An 18,515-nucleotide genomic window follows, 5' to 3' on the forward strand; every position below is an offset into this window, starting at 1 on the left:
GTTAGTAATTCTCAAATTCTTTAGGAGATTTTGTAAAATTTTAAGTTTCAAAATCCTTGGGTTATTTTTCCAGATTCAGACTTTATGAACTGTTGCAGCCCCAGTTATGGACCTTGAATGGAGAAAGTCAAATGAGCACAGAGCTGATGTTCAGCTGGTATATTCATCAGTTCATTTGTATCAGTTATTAATATTAACACACTTTTATTCTGATACCCCCCCCACACACACACACACACATAAAACCCTGGACCATTCCAGACAACCTGATCCTCCCCAGGATCTCTTTGCAGCCCAGGAACTAAATAGCAGGTACATTGAACAGAAGGAGATCTCTAGGACCCCAAAACAAAACAAATTATGGAGCATAAATTTTTAAATTATCAAGAACAGCACCAGGCCAACAGTTAGTGTCTTAATACGTGTTAACATGTAGTAGGAGCTCATATTAGCTAATCTTAATCACCTTTAAGTGACAGCATTTAGGAGAGTCCTACCAGGGAGTAGGAGCTCAGTGGCTGAGTACTTTTGGGACTCAGACACGCCCTCAGGGACATGCATTCAGACTACAGCTCTTAACCAGGTGTGAAGAAGAGAATGGTCTCCATTCAGGTTGGGATTTTTCTCTGATTTCCCTCTGCGTGTCACACAATGCTCTTCTGCACAGGGATGTTGTTTCACGTGTTGGGGCTCTCATTTCTATTTGCTGGCAGTTGTGTTCTTTCCTAGTGTGACTACTTAAAATTGAGTGCAGAATCTTTCTTTACCTGCCCTATTGCTACAGAAGCTTTATTTCCTTTCATAATTTCCACAAAGCACCTTCTGCCAATTTTAGTCTCTGTGGGATTGGTGTCTCGATTTTTAAGGTGCCTGCAACATGCTGTCTCCTCTCAGAGAGCTCTTTGTTCTTTGGACGACTGCCCTGTGCTGCCCATTTGTATTCTGTTTCCGTTAGTGTTGTTAACAGTAGGATGTTGGGGTATTTTTTTTAAATCTTTTCCTTTTGTTAGAAAGAGTGATTTCCTATTTGGGGTAGAAATATAGATGTCTTTATTCTTAGACCACTTGAGGGCTGAAGCTTAGAGAGTCTCCTTTAAAATCATCACTAGCTCCAAATCATGTAGGTGACTTGTCCTCGTCTACAAAATCTATGAAGCTGTCACCAGAAATTTTGCTTTGCAGTTTTCCAGCACAGTTCTTCTCTAAATCAGAGTTTCTCAACTTGAGCATTAGTGACATTTAGGGCTGGATAAGTCTTTGTTGTGGGGGCGGTCCTTTGGATTGTCAGGCATTCAACAGTATCCTTGGCCTCCACCTGTAAGTGCCCATAGAAATCGCCCCGTTTTAACAACTAAAAAATGTCTGCATTTTTGCCAGATGTCCCCGGTGGAGGGTCAACTCACCTCAGGTTGAGAACTACTCTTGATAATATGTGGAAGTAGGTTGACAAATAAATTATAAGATGTGTTGATAAGCAAAGCAAACACATACTTGCAGACTGCTTAATGTGGGCCCGGTGCTATTTGAAGAGCTCTTTTCATATAAGTAGCCTCGTTGAGTGAAGTGCCATTGTAGCATCATTACCCACACTTTATAGATGGGGAAACTGAGGCTCAGGGAGGTCACACACCTGCCAGCTGTCTGATCAAGAATCAGAGTCCAGGCAGCATGACCTTAGAGTCAATGACTTGAACTTCTACTTTGCTGCTCCTTACACAAAAAATGGTTGGATTCGGGACCTACCTGGCATAGCATGGGATGTCACCTTTGGTGGGTGCTTAGTAAGTATTTAAGCGAATAGATGAATATCTATAAATCCAGGAAATTCTTTAATGTTTTAAATCAGTATTGAATAGATTCCTTACCTAAATTTTTAAAATGCACTTTTCTTTGAATCTGGTCAACTAAATATCATCTATTAGAATAAGGCAGAGGGTCTCTTAGCATTTCTAAGATCATTCATAGGAATCTTTTGGAAAAGGCTTATCAAGGTAACCTCTAAAGTTTCTTCGAAGCTTCTGTTTGTGTGCTGGCACAATTTTGAGGTATGTCAGAATAAAGACTGGTCAAACCGAACAAAATACTATTTTCCTGATGAAATTAAGCAAAGCATTTGCCTTTGTCCCATAATAAGGAAAGAAAGTTCATCCTCCTTCCTAAACTAGGTATGCATTCTGATGAGGTATGATGCACCATGTGATAGTTTGACCTAGCTTCAGAACTTATTAAAAATTGAACATCTTTAACTAACAGGAAACCACTTTAGCCGATCAATCTTTAGCTCTCCATAATTGGCTTCCTAGAATAGAGGGCTAGGCTCCAAAGTTTGTTACAAATGCATTCAACTGATTTATATCTAAGTGAAAAGCCTATATATGACAAAATATAAAAACATTCTATTCTTTGTGTTAGACATTTTTTTTAATATGTACTTCTTTAAGGTAAAAGAATGGAAACTTCCAGAATGTTAATTAAAATTACAATAAATAAAATACAACCATAAAATAGCAAGAAGACAACTTAATGACAATAGCTTCATCTTGTTGCTCTTAAAACCCTTATAATGAATTATAGTTTACTCAATGAGACCATAAGTGACATATTTTCTTATTGTTCAGGTAACCTTTTAAAAAATGTGAGTGGCTTCTTTTGTTCCCTTAATTCTGAAGAAGTTGGTTATTTTAAGGACAATACTAGAAAGTACCCCAAGTCTCAAATTTTCTTGGAAAAACATCTTCCAGATATCATGTAATAAAATGCATAACAGTACCAATACATTTTATCTTCTTCAGTGATAGTAAGGGATATTTTTGTTTCTTGATCTAGGGTCTTTGCTTATAAGCACTGGATTTCATGATTTCTATAATGAGTACTTACCACATCGTAAGTACATCCATGCAGTTGTGACACAGAGCATTACTTTGCTATTAGCATCAGGGTCCTCCTGATACCTAAAATAATTTATGGGTTATTCTATATACCTGTATATAAAGTGGCCATTGAGTACACAGATTTCTAGGGAGTAGCAGGGTCATTCAGGCATTCTTTATAAATTTGGAATTTTGGAAAACTGCAGAAAACAAAACTTAAACAAAATGGAACTCAGAAAATGGAAAAGTGAGTTTTTTAAGGTTTGGAGTTGTTCTCCCAACTGATGGCCAGAATCTAGGTTGCCTCACCTCAAGCTCTGAAGTTGCCAGAAACCACTCTACCTGTAAAGTCAGTGAAGGCTTTATGTTTTATGAAACAGCCTTCAGCAGATAGCATAATTGACTATTGTAGAGCTAGCGAAAAGCTAACAGTTTACTTGCAGGTCAAAATGATGGCTGGTCCAGAACACATTTTTCCATGACCTGGAGTTTTGGGGGGATTTGGGGGTTTCTTTGTTTTGTTTTGTTTTTTAAGTTGCCAACATGAGTAGAAGGCCAATCATCCTGATTCTGAGTATCTTTCCCTTGAAACTGGCTATACTATCAAGTATTCGTCCACAAAAATCTGGCCCATGTATATTGTCCCCTCTTAAGAGATTAATAATACTATGCAACCTATATTTAATGTCTTAAAAGAACCATTTACAAGATGCTAAAAGGCACAGCTATTATATCATGTTCTATCTACTTTATAAAACTGGGGAAATATTGTGGTTAAAGGGCTGCTCCTTCCAGCAGGCTTCTAAATGATTATAGTTGTTACCTTAGATCTCATGGTTATGATAATGAGCATGTTACAGTGGAGAGGCATTGAATTTCAATCTCACTACACATTAAAGAAGAATGGAAGTAGGGATCCCTATATGTCTTACTTAGTCACCGAATCCAAAAACATAAGATCTGATCGATTTAGAAGTCATAAAGAGAACCAAATCTGGAAGGTAGGACTCATTTGTGTAAACAAACAAACAAAAAATCTGCGGTACTTTTTAATGACCATCTCAAAAATAGAATTATGCAGATTGGGATGACAGGTGGATTTTAAGCCATAAACCATATTATAAATTCTTGGATAGAATTCTTTTGATGATAGAAAGAAATGAGGCATTGACACATGAAATGATTATTGAAAGTGATGTTCAAATTTGTATTGCTAACAATGAAATGATCATCATAGTCCAAATATATAATTTTCACTGTTATATGTTGAGGAATATGTGTGGCTGACTTCTTAACTGGTCCTATGGATTCCATAGATTCAGAAGAGATATTTGCAAGTACCAACTGCCGGTCATCGTTACTCTTTTTCACTTAAGACCATGGCGCATTTTCTTCATTGTTCAGCCTCCAAATATTGGAGAAGAGTGAAAATTAGACCAGTGCTACTCACACACAGCACACACTTCTGGGAAAAGAGATCAGTGGGAACTGAAAATTATGTTGTCATTTTTCATCCTCCTATAATTAAACATTCAGATGCTGGAATTTGGGGACTATTTGATGAATTTTCTGTATTAAAAAAAAAAAAAAACAGATCTTATTCCTTAGGACATAGCACTCTTAGATAAGGGTCTTAGTGGAAGTTGCCAGGGAGAGGAAATTACGTTCAAGTAAGTTCATTTTGCTTTGATTATTTTAATAGAATTATGCTGTTTAGTCATGATTCTAGAAATTAATTTTAGATTAATTTTCTAATTTTAGAAAAAAATTAAAATTTAGGGGAAAATTTTTATTTAACTGATGAATGGAAATTTTGATAATGATGTATATGTCCCATGTAAAAGTTATTTTAATGCAGTGATGACTTCTTAGCTCATTACATACTCTTCAGTGTGCGAAGTATTGCTGAATATATCTACCCACCTTGGGTTTCTTAACAAAAGAGCATGGTGCTCCCAATTGCATTTCAAATCATTTCTGCTAAGTTCTGAAGTTACACAGTTTTAAACATTCAGAAGACTTATGGCTAATTCTCTGTTTCTCACAAGTGAAACCAACAAAACAGTTGTCCAAGTAGCTTCAGTTTTTTGGGGGGGATTTGGACATTATCATCTACCTCTTTTTGATAGCTTTAGAGTTAGTCATAAACTTTCTTTAAAAATCAGTATTAGCTTTCATAGACAGGACTTGAGTTTGTTTTTAATTTTTTTCCTAATTTGAGGTGCATGTTACAGCTTGCCATTGTGGTCATTGTGGTTCATTTCATTAAGTTTCTTGTTCTATCTGCTTTCTTGAGACTTGGGAAACAGTATTTTTCTGAGTGATTGTACTATATTGTTCCAAATATAAGGCCACCCAGAATAGAAGGCAACCTCCAACTAGAAACAGCTCAAATATGGAGAAAGGCTGGGGGCCCAGAGCCCGGCGGGTCTTGCAGTGGTGGCAAGGGTGCCGAGGAATAGGACGATGCCTGCCCACTCTCCCGGTGAGTGAAGATGAGTCAGCTGCTGCCTTTGCTTGTGCATACAGATGGCTTCTGTTGCTAGAGGAAAAGTTACGCTGGGGGGAGAGAGCAAGTCTGTACACGTGAAAAAAAGTTGCTCTGTGTGTGTCTGAACCTGGGGAGGGAAGCTGGGAGTAGAGTCTTTCATCTCCTAAATGGTCAGCGTCGATGTTTTGTTTTGTTTTGTTTTTCCTGAACTTGGGGGTTGAAGGTTGAGTAACCCCTCGCATTGGAGAAGAACAAAGGTACCCTGCACCTTTCATGAAAAGGAGTTTAAAAGATCCACAGCCATGAAAATGAACTGTCTGTAGACCAGCCCAGAAAATGATTTCTTGTCCTTCAGAAGTGATCGCTGCCCCAAAAGGTGGTGTATGCACCATGCGATCATGTGTAGTTTGAAAATAACCCTGAAGCTGCAAGTCACATTTCCAATTTTATTAAGATTTTCTTCTTTTTAAATTCCCTGTCTCCTGAGCCAGCCAAGTTACAATTTAAACAAACAGGCTTAATGTTACTATCATAAATCCCAAAGGACTGTTTAAAACCATTCGTTTCACTAGTATTTCTCTCAGCATATTTTAAAAAGAGTTCCGTGAAAATGTATTATTAGTCAACTGAGAGTAGGTAGTGATTGAGCCTAGATAATTCTCCAAATATTGGTCTGATTCTGCTAAGCACAAAGATATGTAACCTTTTATCTTAGAGTAATTAAATGAGATGTGATAGGAATGATGTTGTTTGTGTTATAACCTAGAAAACTACTGAGCACCTGTTAGTGTACAACTCTACTGGGCATTTGGTTACCTCTGCGACTTTACAAAAACCACATAAAATGTGAACCTTGATCTTTCTGGTGATGACTAGTCCTTAGCTTGCCAAGCAAATTTGAAGTAGAACTTTAATCGCTGAATATGTTTTCCACACTGTGCGGTTCCTGTTTTAGCAATTGTTATTATTAAAGAAATAAAAGAGTGTTTAAGGGAAGAACAAGACTCCCCTTAATTTTAAACAATACTAACTTTCCCAAAGGGTTTGGTTTAGGGGAACTAGTTGTCATTGATTTTAGAAATTCTTTTAAATCCAGATGCCCTGAATGCGAAGAGGCCTCATGCCCAAGCAAAAGCATGCTGGGATTGATGTACCCACCATTTTGCCAGTTCTGGGAAGGGAACATTTTAAACAGAAGGACTGGGCAGCAGAAGGTTGAAAAGGAAGAGCTGGAAGAACGGATAACCCCCAGGGGGGGAGGATTGTGGCCTGCGTAGTGAGATTAAGTCAGGGGGCAAACTATACTGCATTAGTGGGTCCTAAATGAGAACTTGGAAGTAAACTGTGCCTCACCTTAGAGGCCTTTTCAAGACCATTAATAAAGGTGGTAGCAGTAGGGAAAGAGAACGATAGAGGAGCAGAACTATTTAAAGAGGAGCAGCTTCCTTTAGAACTCCTTCACTTTGCAAACATTTCATCTCTACCGAGGAAGAGGATGTCCAGAATTTGGTGGTGAAGTTGAGGGGACTGGTAGGCCCCTTCACCATCTTTAAACTTCTACTAGGTTCCCTTCTTTTATTTGTATCAGGTACTATTATATCTGATTTGATCTGAATTACAAATACAGGAAAACATAGACATTTTTCCCCCAGAAGGCGTTGGGGCTATTGTAATTGGCCTTCCTGTGTCATCACCTGCTCGTAATGCTAGCAGCAAAGGGTAGAGCCGGAGAGGTCCCCTAAATGTCATATTCCACAGCTTCTTCCTCCTGGTGGCTAGTATGGGCGGGGGGAATGGGTAGGAGCTGACTTGATTGCATAACTCTATGCACGAGGGGAAAAAAAACATAGCTTCAGTTGGCTTGTGAGGGGGCAAGGGTAGCCTTCAAGGACACAGGAAGAAACGACAGGGACAAGGGAAGGGGGAAGATACTCCAAACTGCAAAAATGATAGTCTGTAAAAATCACTGGGACTTGTCATTTTCTCTAACCAATAGTATGGTCTACATTATCCCGTACTTAGAACTGTTGCTGCTCTCAGAGCCTCCCTCCCATCCCTAAAAAGCACAACACAGAAGCTCTTCTGTAGGTACTGGAAAAAATATGTTCCTCACCACAGTTGTTTCTTCCCTTTATGAATCCACACAGGAGGTACCTTCAGTGGCTCCTTCTCGGAGTATTAGAGTCATAAGATCAAGTTAAATGGAGCCATTATTAACCTGTTAGGCATGAAAAAATATCTGTAGATTTGTAGATGGACAGAAATTAAAATCTCAGGCCCTTCGAGTGTAATGATCTCCATAAAAACGGGTTAGGAGGGGACAGAACTGAAGCTTTGCTTTTTTTCAGTTCCTGTTTGGGTGACTATGAGTCTCCAAGGCCAAGTTAATCGTGCCTAAGTGCTGGTTTTTCAGCAATTAAGTCAGGCTCACTAAAGTACAAATGTCATTTTCGACCATAGTTATTTTTTTAAAAACCAAAATTAAAGAAAATGTTCAGTTTGGTTAAATCTCTTTGGAAAATGCTCCACTATAGGTTTTAACCTTAAAGTTTTTATAACATACACTGTCTCTCCAATGCAAGAATGTGATGTGTCTGTATTTTCCGAGACATATGGAATATAGCGTTTGTCTTGCTGAGTGAGCATGTTTAACTCAGCTGCTGAGCAACTCATAAATTCCCTGCTCTTGAGTATCTTTAAATTTCAAAAATCAGGCTTGAAATGTTCTTAATGGGCATTCCTTAGGGGGCATTGTTCTTTTTGGCAAATCAGAAATGACATCTGGGCATGCACAGGGAGGGCACTTGGTTAAGTGTTCTTGCTGGTCAAGCAGCAAGAGTATTCCAATTAACAGGTTGAGAGCATCTTAGAACAGGCTAGAAAAAAAAAATTAACAAAGTGGCTCATTCTCACTTGGCAGTGAAATTGAATACTGAATGACATCTATGCAGTTATAAACGACTTTTGTTTTAATAACAAAGTTGTTGATTTTCTACTAAGGGTTCTTTTAGGTTGTCATCAGGGGCTGATGGGAGTAACAGTCCACCCAACTCTCCAGCTAGCTTCAGTGGACATACCACACCTTCTCAGCAGCCTGAACCCGTGGTACATTCTCTTAAGGTAACCAACTGTGTACAACCGTTTATACAGAACTTCAGTTGTGTTGTGGCTTGTTCGCTATAGTCTGGTAGTTCTCACAGTCTTGTTTTAACCATAGATACTTTGATTTTTGAAGTATAATTTTTTTTAATAACGGGTTTGAGTACTTATGGTTGAATCCCTGGTTTTATCATTTTGTTTTGAGTAATGTGATTCATATCAATCTGCATCGAAGTTGAAGTCTGATGTGCATGTATATCCATATGTGTAAAATATTGTTCTGGGTATTTTATGTGCAGTGTTTGTAGCATGCATGTCTTCAAAATAGGGAGTTATAATAGTTGGCCAAAATAAGGATATTTCTTTATGCAATTGAAATATATTGTGCAGTGTACTGAAAGAAAATACTGAACTAAAAACCTACTCTATCCCCCTTTAAGTATTAAGTCTTCAAATGCTGGTTAATGCTCTTCCATATCGTGTTAGAAAATAGAGGATCTTATTCAGAAAGCTAGTTTTTTTGGCTTATACTTCAGATCATCCAAGGACTTCCAAAGAGGAAATTTATTATTTATTTTCTTTACTAATAGCGAGCTTTCCGATAAATAAGCATTATAAGTAAAATTAATAATCTGAAAGAAGAAACTGATGCAGGCAATAAAAATCACTTTAAAAATTAGTATGGTTCCTTGAAGTTTTATAAATTCCAAGGCATGAATCACTGTCCTTCAAATTATCTGTACTTCTTAACATATAGCCTTAATCAGACCTTTCTGAGCCATAAAGTAGGTAGTGTGCTTCAGCTCTGCACTTGCCACAGGAGCTTCAGAGCTTTATTAAAATGGTTTTGGTTTCTGGATGATTTATCAGCAGCCTAAAGATGTGGCCCCAAAGAGTGGGCCACACTTTCCTTGGCATGCATAAAGCAAATAAGTAGATAAGAAATTCAAAGTATTTATTTGGTTTGGTTTTAGCAGGAGATTTAGCTCATTATATTTTGCTGTAGCTTCCATGTAACAAGTTGCTCCTCCCAAATATATACCGATTGCGGATGAGGGAAGGTAGCAGAACCATGCTGGTGGCTGGTGCAATGCACCTGGTACTTCCTGTCTTGGTTGGAATAATTCACCAAGTGAGCAACCGAGAAGAATTCATGTGCGAAGGCACACCAGAATGAGGGGCACCACCCTGCATCTGGTGGATGCTGATTTATCAACTGACCGACATCATGCTCTCTGCAACAGCATCCGGTTGCTGGTTAGCATGAGCAGCGTGCTATAAACATGCTGTTACTAGAGTATGAACCAGACGCCAGCTATCTGAAAAGCAGCTTAGAAATAAAAAATGAGTGTGGCTTCAATCTTGTAGGGTTAGCATCTGCACTTACTCCAGCAACACATTGCCCTACTTTTCAGATTGAAAACTATTTCCACTTTTTGCCTTATTAAATGGCAAATCTTGTTTGAATCAGATCAGCATAGTGGATAGCACTGCAATCTTTCCCAAACTTTTTCACTGCACCTGTGTTCATATGGCCTTAAAAGGAAGAGCAAGGAGGAGCTCTTCAATTTTCTCTGAATTCCTTTTCTAATTTCCATGTAAAATTTTATCTCAAGAGAAAGATAACATGTTCTGATTATAACATAAGTGTCCTCACTCGGAAGATGGGTAATACTGAGCAACTAAAGCATCTTTATTGAATAAGTGGAGGCTCTTGAATACAAAATGTTTGCTTCCATGAATTAACAGTGTCATGAAACAGAAGTATGTGCCTATGGGAAATATCGCCTGTGGGAAATGCCTCTTAGGGATACCACAATGTAAAAGAAGAAACATAGCCACTCAACATGTTTGGTTTTTAAAAGCCCATGGATTCTAGAGCTGATTTACATCATAAAATTTTTCTGTTGTGAAAGGATTAATTAGAACAATGGCTCAGTTTCTCATCTTCTGATAGAGTTGAAAAAAAAATCTGTAAGCTTTAAAAAAAACTCTGTGGTTGTGATTTGGGAGGAAAGTGTTGTAAATCGGTGTGAGAAATTAGCCCACTTGTAATAACATCACATTTATCTTGCTTTAAAATTCATTCTAACTATTAATTGGAGCTTCACTTCATTTAGTAGAAATTAACTGATTTGAAGTACACTTCTCTGAGGTGCATTAGAAACTGAATTTGTAGGCAAAGGAGCTTGTTCCAGGAGTTAAGTTTTCTATGAATATTCACTGAGCAAATAAAAGTTCCTCTGAGTGTCTAAAGAATGTGAACAGACACTCATCAGAGTATCAGGGTAAGGCTTTCATTTACTACTGTGATATCCTCCTTTAAAAGTAGTAGTACCTAGGTAGTAATAATTGCTCAACATTTTGAATTAACAAGGGAGTAGTTGCTGAATTAGATTATTTCAGGATTGAACTCCAGTAAATATCCGTGTAGACTCAGTATCTACGAACTTGACATGAAGGCCCCACTTCATGTTTAAGTCATTTATTTTGGCTCAACTGTTCATTGGTGCCAGTTCTCAGGTGACGCTTTTAGGGGTGGCCATCAGCATTGACCATGATGACAACAGAATCAAGGAGGTTAGCAAGGTCACAGCTTGGTGGGGATTCTTAGAGGAGCTTTGAGGAAAAGCATTGGTTTTTTGGGCTTTTTTGTTTTCTTGGGTCTTTTTGCTGTTTAATGCTTTGGCTTGTAAGGTAATCTAGAGAAAACAAAACCAAAGTTTTCTCCCCTTTTGACCTATAGAAAGTATGGCATGAAAACGTTATAGACCTATTTGAAGAAATATTTTGGATCCATTTATAGATAATGTAGAGAAGTGGAATGATAGGCCCCTAAAATTACTTAAAGGAATCTCACCCAAACTTTCTTTGCTCTAATGAAAAATATTTAAAATGTTGCTCAAACATTTTCACTGTAAGGAGCCAATTTTTCTCTTTGATGTTATCAAAGAGCCATTTCTATAGTCCTTTCCTAGGCCCTGGGAACATGTTCAGGTAAGAACTGTAATGTTCACTCAAGTTCTTATGTACATATTCCTGGGTTCTGACCAGTTTCACCTGTCGATATCTCTTTTTAGTCCTCTTTTCTATAGGCCATGTCTACATATCATTTGGATTATTTGGCATATCCTTAATTATTTTGCTCACCTTTACAATGGAGCAAGAACTATTTTCTTGAAATGGTTGATGTTATTTTAATGACCCAATTAACTGAATGCATCTAATTATTTTAGGCATGAATGAATTCAATTGACTATTAGTGATGCAGTAGATTGCTTTGAATGGCCATTTGAAAATCAGGTAGAAACATTGGTCGTAGGTTTTAGAACAATTGACTGTTTTAAAAGATTTTGCCGTATATTAATCCACTCTGATATGCAGACACGGAGAAAACCAAAGGTTTTACAAAGTGGAGCTCCTTGATGGTTTAATTCATAACTAACAAGTTTTTTCCCATGTGAAATTTGCTTTTCTTTTTCAACAAATCTAGGTCTTGGATGTTCAGGAAACTATAGATCGTCAACAGGGTAAAGAGTATGAAAATGACCTTAGTGAGACAGAAAAAGCTATAGTCAGAGAAATGTGCAATGTAAGTTTAATGTGCTTTATTGTGTATTCTGTGTTGAAAGCCCCATCGTAGCTTAGTTACCACTTTTTGAATATCTACTTTTTAAAATTCTGGCCAAATGCCTTTATAGTTTTATATGAAAACCCATTCCCCTTGTTTTTATCTTTAGTATGTTTTCTTGCAGTTTTATTAACAGTCAAAATATTCAGGTAAGCGATAATCAGCCAATTCTGTATTCCAAAATGATCTATGAACATTTTTACATAACTTACTGTCTAAAATATTGTGTTGCTAGTTTTAAGAAATGGGTTTCTGTTTCATACTTTTAATCAGTATCTGAAAATCAGTGTTTAAAAAGCCTGTGATCAAAACACAGCCATCTTCAGACTTAAATCAGGCGATACGGGCACTTCGTGTCATGCAAACTAGTATCTTTACCTTTCAGTGGTTAATAAAAGCTCAGAAATGTTTAGGAAGAAATAATGAAGAGATAGACACATAGAAGTCAAAGAACACAGTAAAAAAAAAAAAATTGAAAAAAAATTAAAAAAAAAATTGACACGCTATTTTCATGATGCATATCAATAATGTGATTTGGTTTTATTATTAATCCCTGGCTAAATTTTGAGTAATATGCATGGGTATATCATTTAATCAAGACTATAACTGAAGTTAAAAAGCTACATAGACTCTTGTAGAGGAATATGTTTGTTAAAAGCAAAAAAAAAAAAAAATTAAGCACTGATTTTAATTGGCTCTACATTGTACTTTTATCCTCATTCTTTGTCCATTAGGATATCAAAATTGCTTAGAAATACATGAAGGTCCTAATACCTTAAAGGTATCTACTTCCTTGAGGTGTTCTTGGAATCCAGGCAATGTTTTAAGTCCCAGGGGCATTTTATATGTGCTGGGGCCACAGTCTTAGTCTCCGGCTTCGTGTTGTAGCTGTTTTTCTTTTGAAACTCTTTCTTTCCTGCATCTGTTTTCATCTGTTTTCAAAAAGGTCATTAGTTCTACAAGTCATTATTTCCCCATGCACCACTCTTCACACCTTCTGTAGCTTTTTCAGCCTGTCCTTACAGTTTTAAATTTGAATATTTCCTTCAGATAAATTCAAAAAGTTAAGCCACATACCTTTATAAAAAAGCCTGTCGCTTCTCTGTTGGCTAGGGAATGAGACATACAGGTTCAGACATTAGGAATTGAACTAGATGGGGCCACAGCGATCATTCTACAGTGGTTCTCCAAAGAGTAGTATAAGAGGATCCTTTGTAATTCAGATGGTGAGGTTTCACCCAGCCCCCTGAACAATTTGGAGAGGAAGCCCTGGGAATGATCCTCACATTTGCATTTCATGTATAAAGTTGCCCTCTTGAATTGTTCTCTAATGAACAGTGAAGTCAGAACTATACCCAGATCACCACTGTCTCAAGTGTGATAAATCTGGGAGCTTACATTTTCTTTCCCCAAGAATGAAAAGCAATGCATCAATGCATGCATCTCTGTAAAATCACATGCTTAGGATTGCTTATTTTGGTTTTTTGTTTGTTTGTTTGTTTGTTTTTTGATAGAAGACTTCTGCACATTAGAAAATTTATTTCTTAGTCACAGAAGAAACGTATAATGGACTGGGTCTTGATTAGTTTGTGTTGATCTTTAGGTTTGCCTATGTTTCACAAAAATGCTACAAATTTTTTTTTGCCTGTAGAAGTTCTTTAGGGCTCCTTGTCTACTTTTGTCTTTAATTACCAACATTTGCTTAAAAAAAAAATAAGCCAACCTAAATCTGATATTAGTTTTTAAATAGTTTCCAAATAGAAGAGTGCTAGGAGAAAAAGGTGTTGGTCCTAAAATGTTTGTCACATTATAAATTATATGAACATCAAAATCACATACTGCATGCTGGAGAATTAAGTGAAAAACAGATTGTGAGAAATTTTCACAGATAAGTAATTTCTTAGAAACTAGCCAAGGTTATTAAACTTAGTAGAGGAGCTATGTGCTTTTATAAAATAAGGTCACGGGAATGGAAAGTTTTCTCATAATCTGAGATCAGTTCTAAGACTCAGAACTTAGGATAATAAGTTTTGCTTCCGTTTCCTGTGTTCCTCCTGGAGATCAGTTGTCAACATCTCTACAAGGAACTGACTGTTAGCGTCATGTTGATTAGTAAGAGGTGTTTTTATTCTCTTCCCAAACTGTGCCACAAAAATAGAATTACTGTTTCTCACAGAGCAGTATCTTATCTTTTTGTAGTAATGGTATTTTTAGGTTTGTTTGGCTCTTGTAAATGCCCTGAGTACAGCTGAAATATTTGACTGGTTAACCCAGACACACACCTATCCTGTTCTTCTAGTTAACGAGTTGCTACTCTGTGTCTACCTTAGTAGCACTGGCTCATTTCAGAGTTTTGCCTTCTGGGGCAAAGACCCATGGTATTCCATATTTGAATATTTGGAAAGTGTTTGCACTTTGGAGTTGTAACCATCTTGGACTTTGTGTCTGTGTTCCTTGAGGTCTTTGGCTTAGAAGCAGAAGATAGAATCAGACATTCAAGGCACCCTGGTCAGCTGTAATGGTGTACACCACATAAGGGCTAGAAAGGGCAAGTCCAGAGCATCCCTTGACTCCCTGATGCAGTGTTTGCACCTTTTCGCAGTCTATTAAGAAATGAGATTTTTCTCTAACTACCCTGTGGGTAGCTTGAACTTCATTGCTAGATCATTCCTTTCCTACTAGAGACCATCAGTACAACCCTCTTCAAAAAGGACCAGTCCTTTCTACCACATAGTGGTGTCTGCTAAAAGAGAGCTAATGGTTTCATTAGAAGTGAAGGTAGACAGAACCTTATATTCTTATGTATTGCTATGAATAGTATTGAGCTTCCCTAGAGTATCTGCTCTATTTAAAAGAAGGGCGGGGGGGGGGGGGGGGCCAGGGACCAAAAAAACAAAACAAAGAGTCTATCGATAATTAACCAACTGGTTTTGTGTTTATGTTAGAGCTATGTAAACTTTTAGGGAATGAATCAATCTGAAAAGAATCACCCTAAGGAGGGTTATGACTGTTAATTGGAAAATGCATCCCCCCACCCCCAGTTTAGCATATTGGTATATCATTGGTGAATTCAGTGGTTTTACTCCCAAATTAGTCTTATTCTCACTTTTTGCTATTGTCCCTCTAAAATGACCCAGTTTTTGACTTAGTGTATTTATTTGGTGATTCTTGAATGTATTCTTAATATTTGTCCTGCATTTGGATGCTCTCTGCTTTGATAATCAGATTGTACTGTTAGGTAGCTAAGATTTAGGACTCATCTCCCCCACCCCCCGTAGAGAAAGCCAGGGAAATTTACCAGTGACCCTGTTTAAGCTGAGTGCTTAAATAGCTCAAGAACAAAAACTCCATTTTCCTTAGTGGATTAAACATTTTGATATCTCTGGTTTAAGATGTAGGATATAGAAACCATGAGGATTTTGCTCATGTGTTCTTAATTCTGGCTGTACAGAGTTACATTTGTAGCTTTAAAAAAAAAAAAAAAAAAGATATAGATGATGATGCTTCCTCTCTACCAGGGGGAGTTACTGTGTAAGGTTCTACAAATGCACCCTTCACAGCCAGAGTGAAGGACCACTCACATAACCAGAGGAAGTTGGACATCATTCTTTAATTTTGACCCTGATTGCTAACAAAGCATAGTAGGTTCCCTCTACTAAGCAGCCCTTGTGATTTAGAACTTCCATCACATTTCATTGTGTTTGAACTCATTCATGGAGATATTTTGTCTCGTCTTCACATTTCTCTTTGCCCCTCTCATAGATCCCCCTTTAAAAACCATAGAGGCCATTAAGATGCTATTTATTTACTCATTTTCTACCTTTTTTAAGGTTGTGTGGAGGAAACTTGGAGATGCTGCAGGTTCCTGTCCTGGAATTAGGCAACATTTGTCCGGAAACCAGTACAAAGGACCAATGTGAAAGGCACTCTTTCAAGCAAAAGACCACCACTGCCAGAGACAGAAAAGAAGAAAAAATGAGTTTCCACAAACCTGGACTCATTGAATAACATGGAGTGATTGTACATTGCACATATTTTCCCTCTAAAACCTTTAGTATTACTGAGGCTATATTTCATGTCTCTCTCATTTCCGTGCCCACAACAGCTCATCTCAAGTAGATTTCAAATAGCTTTGAAAATCACCACTTTGGTACCAATATTTTCATTAGAACTAAAATGTTTTTGGACTCCTCAGATCTAATATTGTCATCAGGAAACCTGCACAATTAGAAGAACCAGTAGGGCCTCGGTGGGTTTGATAGAGTTGACTCATTGCACAAAATGGTGAGACTTTCCTACCATGAGGTTTGAGGAAGAGGTATCTTCCAGCTTTCCAACTTTGAGTTGGGAGCCTATTTCTTCTATTTTAGTCAGCAAATTCCTGATGCAAAATGCATTTGGATGTAAGATAAGATTAGGTTTCTAGGATTTTGTTTTGACTTTTGAGGTGCTAAAACTACCACGTAAATTCTCTTTACCAGCTAGCAGGGTAGAAGGACTTTGTAGAGTGCATAGCAGAGAGTACCACTTATTTCAAGTAATCAAGATAAATATAGCTTTCCTTTTCATCTTGCTATGTTCATGAAGACACATCTTGGGGACATATCAACTTCCATATTCATTCAGTGTATCCATTGATGTTAATATTAATTCCAATTAAAGAACAAGCAAACATAATTTTTCTAAGTGTTTCCAGCTGTGATGTCAATTTCTACAATTTAGTTTCTAGATCTGCTGTTATATTTAATAAACTTTATGTAAACTTTAAAATATTGCACTGCATTTATGATAAAAAAGCTTTCTTTGCCTACAGCGGCTAACGTTTTATGAAACTGACGCATGTCCTTCATTATTGAGGCTAAAAGCTCTTCAGATAGCTTGAGGTTTGAAAAAGAGGTGTGCTAGCTTTGCTTAGTTTCTTATTTTTGGTATATATATATATATATATAATATTAGACTGTGTGTACTGGAAATGCTATGATAGGTATTTTGGTTTTTTTCAAATGCAATGATAGTTTCTTGTATGAATGTGCAAGAGGCCTGTGACAGAATGCTAAGTTTTTATTGTAGTTTAAGATTATAAAAGTAGGAATGCAACAATTCCCAGTTTTTAGATTTCTTCTAAATTACTCAGATTGGATTCATAGCAGATATTCATTGTTGCTGTTGTTTTTAATGGGCTCATTACAGTATACTAATTGTCACTGGTGAAGGAATGTGAAGGACTTTTGTTACTTTTTAAAATGTTATGGTGATGAAAAAACAGCCCTGTTTTCAGAAAATATTTATGAATTAATTTGCTATAGAATTATCTAATTATTGTAATTGGGTTACCAGTTAAGCTTTTCTTTTGAAATGTTATATTATTACTCTGTAAAAGAAAATGGCTTGCTATATTTACACCTTCTCTTGTAGAAAAGCATTCATCCTTAAATTGTTGTATTCCTACACTCTGAAGATATTTAAAACAAGTTTTTGTGCCTGCAGTAGAGACTGCAGAAGCTAATACAAGGAACACTGGTCTTTTGACAAAATACTTGTGTAAATTTTGATACTGTATTAAAACTATTTTTTTAAAGTTCTGCATAAAATTGAGTATCAAGTATATGTGTTCATCTTAGCAATGGTAATAAATTATTTAATCTCAGTGTTTTTTCCTTCAAAATGTTTTTCCTACATTCCATAGATTTCTGATAGTCACTAAGTATCATAGTGTTCCTGTATGATGGTATTAATCATGGTAAAACAGATGATTCATTATCTTAAACCAAAGGAACGTTTGAGGGATTTAATATTCAGGTTACTCAATTCACACCATTCTCTATTATAATGTAAATAAAACTTTAGAATCGTATTTAATATTTAGAAATTAGGGTTATAAAATCTTTCACTTATTCATATAGATTTAAATTTAATTCAATTATCATTAAAACAGTCAATAGGAGGAAATATACTAAGGGGAAATATTGCAGAGTGCAAAACTTGACCTCTGTGCTTTGACCAAGACAAAAATTGGAAAACACCCATTATACACATGCTCAGAGAACACACCTACTTCTGGGAAACCACTAGTAAGACTAGAATAAGGCTTCCTGCACTGAACATCAGCCCCAACTTTAATGGATATAACTGATAGGCAATAGTGCAGGGCCTGAATCTTGCTAATATATTTATCAAAAATGTGTGGCATCATTCTCTTATGTGATCAGTTTATGATCTCCTTTTCTCTGGAACAAAGGTTAATTTATACATCTTGGCAGAATATTTTTACCAGCCTTGAAGCTGACAGACTGACAATCATGATCTAAGCTTTTCAAATGAATGTCTTTTAAGTTTCTAACACATGCTCAAGGCACAATAGAAAAATTGGATCTTATGTGACACCCAGTAATACACTGTTGGATGTGAGTGTGTTATAGATCAC

General features: G+C 36.8%; 1 protein-coding gene and 1 long non-coding RNA gene across 17 annotated transcripts in view; one reads left to right on the forward strand and one right to left on the reverse strand.

Moving 5' to 3' along the window:
• The window catches only part of CCDC85A (coiled-coil domain containing 85A), a 190,798-nt gene extending 173,060 nt beyond the window's left edge, over nucleotides 1-17,738 (forward strand). For 3 of the 9 annotated variants that reach the window (XM_025467668.3, XM_025467686.3, XM_025467661.3), the window contains one exon: nucleotides 15,922-17,738. In XM_025467668.3, the coding sequence (XP_025323453.1) occupies nucleotides 15,922-16,011 (90 nt within the window). In that variant the 3' untranslated portion in view covers nucleotides 16,012-17,738. Of the gene's footprint in view, nucleotides 1-5,220; nucleotides 5,356-8,361; nucleotides 8,482-11,953; nucleotides 12,053-15,921 lie in introns of all 9 variants that reach the window. The other 6 variants (XM_049115542.1, XM_025467650.3, XM_025467630.3 and 3 more) reach the window with 5 other exon arrangements.
• LOC112675608 (uncharacterized) overlaps nucleotides 15,687-18,515 on the reverse strand; it is a 46,167-nt gene continuing 43,338 nt past the window's right edge. For all 8 annotated transcript variants that reach the window (XR_007413619.1, XR_007413620.1, XR_007413617.1 and 5 more), the window contains one exon: nucleotides 15,687-16,040. This is a non-coding gene — a long non-coding RNA (uncharacterized LOC112675608). The remainder of the gene's footprint in view (nucleotides 16,041-18,515) is intronic.

The sequence above is a fragment of the Canis lupus genome, chromosome 10 (genome assembly GCF_003254725.2).
Source record: "Canis lupus dingo isolate Sandy chromosome 10, ASM325472v2, whole genome shotgun sequence".
NCBI classification, from domain to species: domain Eukaryota; kingdom Metazoa; phylum Chordata; class Mammalia; order Carnivora; family Canidae; genus Canis; species Canis lupus.